Genomic DNA, 12,500 nt, shown 5'->3' on the forward strand with positions numbered 1-12,500 from the left:
CTGCTTCTCAATTTCCTTAAAATAAAAATAAATAAATAAATATATATATATATATTTATATATATAATTATTCAGCTATTTTTTTATCTTCCTTCAACAGTAAAATAAACTATCCATAAATACCTCCGATAAACAATTCAGAAGCTTTGAAACTGCTCTACGCGAATAATTCTTTGGTGACATCTTCTTAACCAACTATGAAAAGGAAAAATATAACATAAATATGTTATGAAATATATGTAATATATATCTATATAATATTACAATTAATATGTTCTTGTTCGGGTAGATACTTTTGTGAGGACTTCAAAGTATATGTACTATCAAATTAATATGAGAAAAATACACATAAGCTTAAAAAATATATATATATATATATATATATATATATATATATATGTATGTGTTTTTTATTTTTAAACCTATGTATATTATACACACTCCAAACTATTATTTTATTTTTTTTTATTTTTTTTTGTCTTTTAATTATTTAACACATTAAAATATTTAATCATATATATGCATTTATTTTATATTATTCCCCTTTTAATTGACCAAGCAAAGTAAATTATATCATAAAATATATATTGGAAATAGCATAAGATTTATAGATATAGATAGATAAAATTAAAGTTATAATTATAAGAATATGTAATTATAAATATATATTATAACATAACAATTTTATATATAGAGATTAATTTTCCAATTTTAATCAAATCAAAAAAATACACATTTTAACAAAATAAAAAGGAATTTATAAAAAAAAAATATATATATATATAATTGCCTTTCAGTATGTTATTCTTTATATGTTATTATTATTTTATTATTTTTCCACATATCGTATTTATATAAAAAAAAAAAAAAAAAGAAAACAAAACAATTTCACATATTAACCCTATACATATATATATATATATATATATATAAATTTACACATTTTAATTTATTACAAAATTTCTATTTTGCGGACACATTAACATATATTTATTATTTTTAAGGAAATTATATTTTTTTTTTCAAACTTTTATTACATATTGAAAATAATAAAAATATTGTGCACTTGTATATTTATTATATTTTATTTTTGTACTATTCATATATTATATTATATTATATTATACTTAATATATTTTCCTTTTTTTTAAAATATTTTATTTATCATAAATACACTGTAGCGCACACGGCCAAAAAAAAAAAAAAAAAAAACAACATACAATTATATAATTATATTATTAATTATATATAATATTACAATTTATTATATATATATATAATACAAAATTTATAATTTCAATTTTAACTCATAAATTTACAAATCATTTTGTATTAAAAATTGGCATAAGAAAATGTAATTAGAAAAATATAAACTCGTACTTTTAAATAAATAAATAAATATATATATATATATATATATATATATTTTATTTTAAGGAATATATCTTTCAATTATTATTCATCGCAATTATAAAGCTTCAGATGACAAAAAAAAAAACGAAATATATATAATATATATGATATATATATTTATATATACATATTATATTTTATTAATCTTATTTGGAAATTTAAAGAATGTCTAAATATTCATGATCATAAAAAAAATAAAATATATAAGTATATAAGAAAAATAACATCAATATACTTATAAACTTAAAAGTATTTTATCTTAACCAATTTCATATTGAATACTAAAATATAACAGATTAAAAAATTTAACAAAAATATATATGCTGCTTGGATATATTAATGTACTTATATATTATGTTGTCCGTCCATTCTCTTTATCAAATTTTTTATGGAATAAAAAAAAAAAAAAGTAAAAAAATTAATAATATATATATAATACATAATTCTCTACATAGTTATATTTTAATTTGATTAGTTATACAAAGAAAAAGTAATAACATAAATGAAAAAAAAAAAAAATTTTTCATCTTGTTTATTGTTTTTATTTTATTTCTTTTGTCAATTATTTTAATAAAACGTACAAAATATAAATCAAAAAAAAGATAGCTTTTATATATAAATAAATAATAATATATATGTTTTTTTTTTTTTTTTTTTTTTTTTTTGTATCATAAGGAAGATTCTGTTATATTTTTCTTTCTCAATTTTTATCTTTCAAAAAATTTCTTTATTATAGGCAAATAACGCAATATTGAGATGTATTATTTTTTAAGAGAATATATTTTTATACATTAACTTTGAAGGATATGCATATTAAATACACTAACTAAAATTAAGAAAAAAATATGATAAAAATAACATAACTGCATTTATATTTTTTAATATATGTATAATAATTCTATATTATATAAATATATATATAGTAGTATTTTTTATATATTTGTTCTTTTCTGAAATATGAAATATATAAAAATAAAATATAAATTATAAAAACATGTATTTTTTTTATACATGATATCATCATATCGTATTATACATAATAAATAAATATATATATATATATATATATATATATATATATATATATATATATATAATATATATATATAATATATATATAATATTTTCTTTATCAATTTAAAATTATTTTATTTTTATTTTCTCTATAATTATATATTGCTTTGTTTTAGGTTAACACCAAAGAAAAAAAAAAAAAAAAAAACCCTTATTATTATATATATAAATAATTTACATATGTTTGTATATAATATAATATTATATTATATCATATTGAGATAGAAAAATATATGTATATTATATATATATATATATTCCAACATTGATATATATGTAGACTTACAAATATTTTTGAAAGAGTAAAATTTATTTGTTATTTTATTCAATATTAGATAAATATATATATCTTATTTTATTGTAATTTATATGTTTTGTAAATACACAAAATTAAAATAATATATAAAGATTAATATATGAAAGAATCGTCTTGATTTTTTATACTTTCTTTTTTCTATTCCACACGAAATAAAAAAAAATATAAAATATAAAATAAAAAACACCATTTATATATAAACTTATTTGAATATATATATTATTTATAATCATGTTTAAGAATAAAGTAACCTTGGTAAATAAAAATCTTCTTGGAAGCAAAGATAGGAAAAAGTAACTTTTAAATACAATAGAAAGCATATAATATATATATATATATATATATATATATATATATTATATTTAATATTTAAATTTATAGTCATATATATCTATATTTATGTTTATATTATTATTTCACATTTTAATTAGCTTGTATCAATTTACTAAAATTTCCTGTACTGTTCATAATTTTTTTTTTTTTTTTTTTTTTTTTTTTTTTTTTTTCCCATTTGCAGACTAGCCATAACACTAAAATCAACATTTCATATCGAAAAAGAAGAAGATATCGATGAAATTTTAGATAAAGAAGATACGACCTTTTGTAAAGTACAGAAAACAAAAATTGTAATATATTTTTCGAAAAATATTCCCGTATTATTTAGCGTTAACAACATTATTTATCCTACTGTTTATACCTTATGGAAATTTCCAAAAATGATTCCTTGTTTCGTTATATATCCCCCTGCATCGGAGTTTCTATTGAGGGGTGCTGACTTAATGATACCAGGAATATGCCAAGAAATAGAGAACACTGATAAGTTGAAAGAAGGATGTATATGGGGGGTTCGAGTATTTAACAACCCCTATTTATTTGCTGTTGGAGATTGTGCTATTGACTACAATAATAATAAAACCTTTTATGATTTAAAAGGGAAGTGTTTAAAATTAGTACATATATTTAATGATGAGATATGGAAGTTGGGTCCACAAAATGTACCACATAACAGTTTTAAAAATAAATTAATAGATTCTGTGGAAGAGGTAGTAGATGATTTTTATAGTTTCAGAATATATAAGGAAGACAAAGGAAAGAAGACTAAAACGAATGTAAAAACAAAGGAAAACAAGGAAAAAGAACAAAATAAAAATAAAAATGAGTTCGGTTGGGGAAGTGATAATGATAATGATAATGATAATAATAATAATAATAATAATGATGAAAAAACATTGAATAAGTCCGAAAAAAAAAGTAATGATAAGAATGACACATCAACAAATAAAGATGAATTAAACAAAAGTGAAAATAAAAGTGTATCAAATGTAAGGTATTTGGAAAATTTTTATAAACACTTTAATGTTATATTAGATATAAATAATAGTAATACAAATAAAAAACATACATCTTCCTTATTACATAATAATAATAGTAATAATATGGAAAAAGTAGAGAGTAAAATAAATAATCTTCAAGATATTCAAGAAATAAAGAAAACAAATATATTATCATCAGATAAACAATTAAATGAAAAAAAAGAATGTCAAACAGATTTAAATGGTATTGGAACAAATTTAAATTCAAATGATTATAATAAAATATTAGAACATGATGATATAACAAATTGTAAAGATAATAATAATTTAAATTATGAAAAAAATAGGATATGTATAAATGAACATATTGAAGAAATTATAGAAGACAACTTAAAAGAAAATGAAACTAATGATAATAATATGAATGATAACAAAAAAACGTTTGAGCTTAATACTCAACAACAAGATTTATTGCTATCATATTTATTATTAGAATCTTTATATTCAATACCTGATGAGAATTTACCAATGGAAGTTTCCGGTATTTATAGTAAAATGACTAAAGAATGTGCATATATACATTTGAATAAAAAATTCCTAGAAGAATTAAATAATATGAATAATATATCTTTTGATATAATAAACGAAATAAAAAAAAATATGATTCATCTTGATATGGATGTTAAAAAATCAAGTTATAAAAAATTAACGAAATTTATACAACATTATTCCAAAATGAAATTACTAAAAATTAAGGAAAACCGAAATATTGTATCTATTGTAAATATTGAGAGACAACATGCATTATATAAATCGTATGAACCAATAAATGTCGAATTAAAAAAAAAGTATGATATTGAAAATGAACAAACAAATTTAAGTATAAATGAAAATAAAAACAAAATAAATAAAACACCTACTAATCATTCAACTAATAAAGGGGCTCAGGTATTAGAGTTTTATATACCATCTAATAAAACATTAAATATTATACAATCAATTGAAAATAAAGTTGATAAAAGTTCTTATTTTAATATAAGTCAATTGAAGGATATTTTTAGAAGTTATATAAAATTAAACAAATTACAATGCAAAGAAAATAATGACATAAATAATAATAATAATAATAATATTAATAATTTTAAGGGATATGTAAAATTAAATGAGGAATTAAAAAATATTATGAACAACATACAAGAAGGTTCAAATGTCGTACCATACGAAACCATAATGAATCAATTCATATCTTTACAACAACCTTGTTATGCTATTATAAAACCAAATGCTAATTTTGATATTGAACCAATTAAAATTACCAAAGGAGTATGTCCTTCGATTCATATTTATTCTGTTGCAAGAATGAAAGGGAAAAAATATGTTACTCATATTACTAATTTATATTTATTTCATGTAGATCTTAATAAATTTTCTGAACATTTACAAAAACAGCTAGCTTGTTCATGTTCAATAGTAATTTCCCCATCAACCAAAAAAGAAGAAGTTTTGGTACAAGGAAATGTAGTGAATCAAATATATACTATCTTAATTAATAATTATAATCTTCCAAGAAAATATATAGTCTTAAATTCGAAAGGTTAGAAAAAAGGAAATAAAGAAAAAAAAAAATGAAATATTAGACAATGGTTACATTATATAAATGTATATATTGTTAAATGTGTCTTTACATATAGCTTGTTATAATAATAGACGGGTAAATATTTCATATTTACACAAAGCATAACAAATATATAAATAAATATATATATATATATATATATATATATATATATATGTATGTATGGTCACCCTTGTATTCATAATATACCATATAATATGTATATATTTTATTTTTTTAAAAATATATACGCTTTTATAATTGCTCTTTATTCTATATGATATCTCTTTATTTTTTTTTCATTTTTTATAACAGTAATTAGTATATTACCATTTTCTTCTCATATTTAATTATAACATTTTAAAAAATAATATTATTTTTAATTTAAAAACATACATTGAGAGTTTGGAGTTTAAAAATAAATATTGTTATTCCATAAAAAGTATATATATATATATATATATATATATATACAATATAGTAACAAACGCTATATATATAAAAAAAAAAAAATAAAATAAATAATAAATAAATATATGGAAAATATAAAAATTATGGAAAATGGTTAAAATATATTTAAAAATATCACCATATATATATATATATATATATATATTTTTTTTTTTTTTTTCTCTTAAAAATAATATGCTTTATTTAAAAAATAAAATTAACAACTAAATACATATATATATATATATATATATATATATATATATATATATATATGTTAGGTGCATATATATTTTGTGGATTTTTTTCTTTTGAAAAATATAATCAAAGTTATATGACTTTTTCCCTCTCTCTCTCTCTATATATATAACACCTTTGTTAAGTTTGTTAAAATGTCATTCTATGATGTGCGTCTTCATTCTTTGGTTTAACAACCTTTTCCCAATTTTTATAAAGAAGGTCATATAACATAATATAATTATTTCTCATATCTACAATAGTAATTTTGATATGTATCCATTCTTTTTCATCTAATTCCCTAACAGCTTCTTGATAATCTGAAACATTAGGATATTTCAATACTTTCGTAGATATTTTTGCTCTTTCCATATAATATTTCACTATAGCATCATATAAATTGAATGCACTTTCTTCGACCCTTGCTAATTCTTGTATAGCTTCTTCTTGTATACCAACACCAAAATTATTTCCATCTTCTATTCTTGGTACATTTAATTGTATCCACAATTTAATATTTCCTATAATTTCTATAAGTTCAGAAGCATATGTTTTTATTTTCTCTAATTCTAAATATATTTGTTTATGTGATGGTACATAATGTGTATATAAAACTTTATCATCTATAATTAATTTGCTATCTTCATTATTCGAAAAATGTTTTACATGACCATCTAAAGAATCTTTCTTTTTCTCTCTTTCATCGAAATCACTAGAATTATTACCCTTATGCTTTTTTCTTACATTCTCCTCAATTTTATTTATTTTATATTTATAGGATACACCATCTAAATCATTAACATTTAATATACTCCCAGGTTCCGAATTTACATTTACTAAATTATTGAAAAATATGATTCGTTTAGGTATTCTTTCTCTTAACGATTCAATAGCTTGTTTTGTAATATCATATTTGAATTTGTTATATTCTTCTTTTATTTTTTGATCGCTCGGTTCAATTTTATCAATTTTATTTAAATAAGCTTCCATCCTTATAAATATATATATAATATATATATATATATATATATATATATATATGTTAAAATTAAAACGAAACCAAATATATAATATATATATATATATTAATATATATATTAATATATTTATTTGGGTTTGGAAAAAAAAAATAAAAAAAAAATTTTAAATTTCAACACTTATTAGAATATATATTTTATTATATTATATATTATTATTATATATATTTATTTGCTTTTTATTATAATTCTATAAAAACCATATGTAATATAATAGTTTTATTCAGCTATTCTATATATTTTGTTCCTTTTCAAAACTTAAAAATTTATTCATTCAATTTATTATTTTTAGATTTCTCATACATATTTATAATACAATTCCATGTGGGAATATTTTTTTATAAATACAATTCACAAGAGATCATGTATCAAACCATTCAACATCTACATTTCAATATATAAATATATTAATATATATATATATATTTTTTTTTAAATATATAATTAAAAGGATATTATCTACATGAAAAAAATGGAAAAAAAATTGTTATGCATAAATAAAAAATTTTTAAATGGTTTTCTCCTTATATTCTTTTTGGAGATTTCTTTTTTTTTTTTCTTTTTTTTTTGAGAATATACAAAAATAAATATTTTATATTATTCTGAAAAATATTATATTATATATAGTATTTATTTACATATAATAAAAATTGAATCGTTATTTTAAAAAAAAAGAAAAAAAAAAAGAAAAAGAAAAAAAAGAAAAAAAAAGAAAAAAAAAGAAAAAAAAAGAAAACAAAAATATAGATAAACATTTAAATATATTTAAATTTTAATTATAAGTATTTATATATATATATATATATATATATATATTATAACTATACTATAATGAAATGATGACGGATTTAAAAAAAAAAAAAAAAAAAAAAATCAGGAGTAAATAATGAAAATTATGGGATAAATATAAAAAGTTTAAAATTGAAAAAAAAAAAAAAAAAATATATATATATATATATATATATATATAATATATGTATTATATATATAATTATATTATTATTATACCTTTTTTTTTTTTTTTTTTTATTTATTTTATATATATATATATATATATATATATATATGTATTATATATATAATTATATTATTATTATACCTTTTTTTTTTTTTTTTTTTATTTATTTTATATATATATATATATATATATATATATATGTATAATATATTACATTATAATATGTAAAATATTACGAATAATATATTGTAAGTATAGTACATTATATATATACATGTATTTTATAGTATGTATTATAAACCTAAGAAAATATATATTTTAATAAACTATATATAATAAAATACATATATATATATATATATATATATATATATATATATAATATATTTATAATATGTATATAACATAAATACTAAATTAATTTTGTATTCCATATGTGAAATAAAAAAAAAAAAAAAAATATATATATATATATAAATTTATATATATTTATTTATTTTGACCTTTTTTTTTTTTTTTTTTTTTTTTTTTTTTTTTTTCAATAGAGAAAAAAATGAAATAATTTTATTTTTGAAATAAAAATATTGTATACCTTTAATATATATATATATATATATATATTTAATATAATGTTTGAATTATTTAAAACGATTATGTGCCAGAAAAAATATTGGTTGAACGTTTTGTAAAGTATTACTTATATAAAATAAAATAAAAATTTGGACAAAGATAAATTAATTATATATTTACTAATATATATGTAATAATTAAATATCTTTTTTATTTATTATTTTTTTTTTTGTGTGTCAACGAAGATGTTAATATAAGAAAAAAATCGAGACGAATTTTAAAGGAATTGAAGCTGTAAAGAAAAAAAAAAAAAAAAAAAAATATTCATATATATATATATATATATATATATATATATTTATTTATTTATTTTTTTTTTTTTTTTCCCATTTGGTAGATATAAAAACATAAAATGTTTCATGTTATGAAAAAAAAAGAATTATGAAGTGTCTCTTGGTTAAGTTGTTCATGCTTATTTTTATACGAAGCTATACATATGCTATAAAATATAAAATCAATAAAGCAGCATGTATGAATAAGGTAGGGGGAATAGATATATATGCAAATATAAAATATAATATGAAAAAAAAAGAGAAAAAGAATATAAATAAGAAAATGAATATATATAATAATATGATAAGAAAAACGAATAGTTTACACAAGAATTTTATTCCTGAACAATTGGTTTTATTTCCACGTAACAAATTGTTAAATGAAATAAAATATTTCTATATAAGTTTTACTTATCATATCTTAAAAAGAGAAAAAAAAACAAAAATTCATAAAAGCGATTTTATTTTACATGTTCGTGGTTGTACAAACATTAAACCAAAAACGAATAAATCTATTGCTAAAAGATTTAAATTAACAAAAAATGGTAAACTCATAAGAAAGAAGCCAGGACGAAATCATTTCTTGAGAAAAAAAACTTCCTCAAATAAAGCTTCACTCAGGAAAACCACAACTATAGATTCTGGACGAATTCAGAAAAAATATAAAAGCGTAATTTTTAAATGAAAATAAATCTGAATGGGGTATAATATATCTTTGTTTATTATATATATATATATATATATATATATATATATATGTATATTTTTTTTTTTTTTTTTTTTTTGTGATTATATTTTTCCATATTTTATAATATATTTTTTTATAACATTGTGAAACATTATTATTATAATAATGTTAATTATTTTAATTTTTTTTTTCAAAAAAAATGGAAAAAAAAAAAAAAAAAAAATAAAATAAAATAAAATAAAATAATATTTGTCACCACAAAAATATGCATACATAGATATTAATATGTACCAATACATATATATATATATATATATGTATGTATGTTTGTGTATGTATTTATTGATTCCCCTTTTTGTTGTTATAGGGCTGGTTCTTCTGAGTGAGTAGCCTTATAATCCCTAATTAGCTCGTTAAGTTTTGGTCTTACTTTTTTTTTATCGACTTGTGTCATTTTATCAATAAATAATGTACCATTAAGATGATCAAATTCATGTTGAAATATTCTAGAATGTATACCTTTCAAAATTTTTAAATGTTTATATCCATTAATATCATAATATGATATAGATACTATACTAGGTCGTTCAACTTTTCCTTCTATTCCAGGAAATGATAAACATCCTTCTATTAATTTTAATTTAACTAGACTCTGTTCTACTATGGACGGATTAATAAATATTCGTTCATTTTCTTCTTTTCTTTTTTCATATAATGCATTCCATACAATAATTCGTTTGCTTATATTTACTTGTGGTGCAGACAAACCAATACCTTTGCTCTCGTACATAATATCAAACATTTTTCTCACAACTCTCTAAAAAATAATATAAAATGAAATAAATAAATAAATAAATACATACATACATACATACATATGTAAATATATATATATATATATATATATATATATATTTATTTATTTATTTATTTATTTATTGTAATATGTGTATTACATATATATAATTATCTTCTTTATATATATATATATATTTATATATGTACATTTTTATTACCTTCAAATTATCATCAAAATTTGTGACTTCTTCACTTCGTCGCCTTAATATAGGGTCCGGGTACTTGACGATTTTTATCTCATCCTTTTCATTTTTTAATAAATATAAAGAGCCTTTTCTCTTTTGTTTTATATTACTACTATAATTTTTTATCTGATCATTTTTTATATATGGTTCAAGTGATCTAACATTGTGTATATATCCATAAATACTTGTAACATTACAACATATTATTAAATTAAAAAGGAAAAGTGAATAATACATCAACATATTATATAAAATATTTTATTATATCATCTTCTCTATCATTTTTTTTTTTTTTTTTTTTTTTTTTCATATACATGTGAAAAATATATTATACATTAATGACATAATATTTAAAAAAAAAAAAAAAAAAAAAGAAATGATAATTTTTTCTTAAAATATGTCATACAATTATTATAACATAACATACTTTTTATTTTTATTACATATTTGGATGGGTGATCATGTTATTAAAAGGTATAAATTATTACAACACATATGAATAAACATAATATATTTATATATATATAATATTTCGGCGTTAAAAAAAAATAAGGAAAAACGATATACCTGTACTTCCATATATATAATATATCATATACATATATAATAATATATTGTGTTGCACCTCATATTTGTTCTTTTGTTTCTGGGGGGGGGTGGGGGAAATAATCATTTTAAAAAAAACAAAAAGTATATATAAATAATAGATATAAGTTTTTTCTTTTTATTTAAGGAATCATTTTCAAATGTTATAAAAAATAAAGAAATATTAAAAAGGAATTAAATTTTTAACAAAAAAAAAAAAAAAAAAAAAAAAAAAAATATATATATATAAAGTTACATAAATAATTAGGTATGATAATTAAAAGTACCATATACATTGTATATGTACATATATATATATATATATATATATATATTTTATTTTTCTTACAAATGACAAGTGGAAAAAAGGATGAAAAATCAATAAATAAAAACATGCATATATATATATATATATATATATATAATATATATATTATATATATATATTTTATTTCTTGGTATACATTTAAAAAAAAAAAGAAATACCCAAGTTTATTATACAGACTATATAATAAAGGCATAAAGGAAGGATATAATATAATCATGTGTATACCAAACAAAAAAAAAAAGTTTTAAAAAACAATGTTATTTTTGTATATCATTCATAATTATATCTTTATATATAATGTTATCTCCATAAAAGTGTAAAAGACCTAAAAAAAAATTATCATATAAAATAAAATGTTTCTTCTAATCATATTGTACTACATCCCCTTTTGGTTATATACAAAAATAGGATTAGTTACATTTTCCTTGTAATTCTATATGTTCTATTTTATCGGGAAGGTGCATTTTATTTCTTCGTTTCATGATAATATTGAAATAAAACAGTAGCAACTAAAAAGAAAATATATACATATAACATATAT

The 12,500-nt window shown here is 17.6% G+C and overlaps 6 protein-coding genes across 6 annotated transcripts in view; 2 read left to right on the forward strand and 4 right to left on the reverse strand.

The window, feature by feature from the left end:
* The window catches only part of PF3D7_0907500 (conserved protein, unknown function), a gene marked incomplete at both ends in the record, with an annotated part of 1,148 nt that extends 965 nt beyond the window's left edge, over positions 1 to 183 (reverse strand). Inside the window, 2 exons of the mRNA XM_024473191.1 lie at positions 1 to 15; positions 124 to 183. The exon at positions 1 to 15 is cut by the window's left edge and continues 91 nt beyond it. Of these exons, the coding sequence (XP_024328909.1) occupies positions 1 to 15; positions 124 to 183 (75 nt within the window). The remainder of the gene's footprint in view (positions 16 to 123) is intronic.
* Positions 184 to 3,034: 2,851 nt separating this feature from the next.
* On the forward strand, positions 3,035 to 5,715 carry PF3D7_0907600 (translation initiation factor SUI1, putative; the record flags this gene model as incomplete). Its single annotated transcript, XM_001351912.1, has 2 exons — positions 3,035 to 3,096; positions 3,321 to 5,715. The coding sequence occupies 2 exons, from the start codon at positions 3,035 to 3,037 to the stop codon at positions 5,713 to 5,715; spliced, it is 2,457 nt and encodes an 818-aa protein (XP_001351948.1).
* Positions 5,716 to 6,568: 853 nt separating this feature from the next.
* On the reverse strand, positions 6,569 to 7,408 carry PF3D7_0907700 (proteasome activator 28 subunit beta, putative; the record flags this gene model as incomplete). The annotated part of the gene is made up of 1 exon (XM_001351913.1): positions 6,569 to 7,408. One exon carries the CDS (start codon positions 7,406 to 7,408, stop codon positions 6,569 to 6,571), a length of 840 nt encoding a protein of 279 aa, XP_001351949.1.
* A 2,016-nt stretch (positions 7,409 to 9,424) lies between these two features.
* Positions 9,425 to 10,000, forward strand: PF3D7_0907800 (ribosomal protein L35, apicoplast, putative; the record flags this gene model as incomplete). Its single annotated transcript, XM_001351914.1, has 1 exon — positions 9,425 to 10,000. One exon carries the CDS (start codon positions 9,425 to 9,427, stop codon positions 9,998 to 10,000), a length of 576 nt encoding a protein of 191 aa, XP_001351950.1.
* Positions 10,001 to 10,364: 364 nt separating this feature from the next.
* PF3D7_0907900 (peptide deformylase) lies at positions 10,365 to 11,289 on the reverse strand (the record flags this gene model as incomplete). Its single annotated transcript, XM_001351915.1, has 2 exons — positions 10,365 to 10,820; positions 11,020 to 11,289. 2 exons carry the CDS (start codon positions 11,287 to 11,289, stop codon positions 10,365 to 10,367), a joined length of 726 nt encoding a protein of 241 aa, XP_001351951.1.
* Positions 11,290 to 12,369: 1,080 nt separating this feature from the next.
* The window catches only part of PF3D7_0908000 (plasma membrane protein 1, putative), a gene marked incomplete at both ends in the record, with an annotated part of 1,685 nt that continues 1,554 nt past the window's right edge, over positions 12,370 to 12,500 (reverse strand). Inside the window, one exon of the mRNA XM_002808874.1 lies at positions 12,370 to 12,468. Within this exon, the coding sequence (XP_002808920.1) occupies positions 12,370 to 12,468 (99 nt within the window). The remainder of the gene's footprint in view (positions 12,469 to 12,500) is intronic.

The sequence above is a fragment of the Plasmodium falciparum genome (assembly GCF_000002765.6).
Source record: "Plasmodium falciparum 3D7 genome assembly, chromosome: 9".
NCBI classification, from domain to species: Eukaryota; Apicomplexa; class Aconoidasida; order Haemosporida; family Plasmodiidae; genus Plasmodium; species Plasmodium falciparum.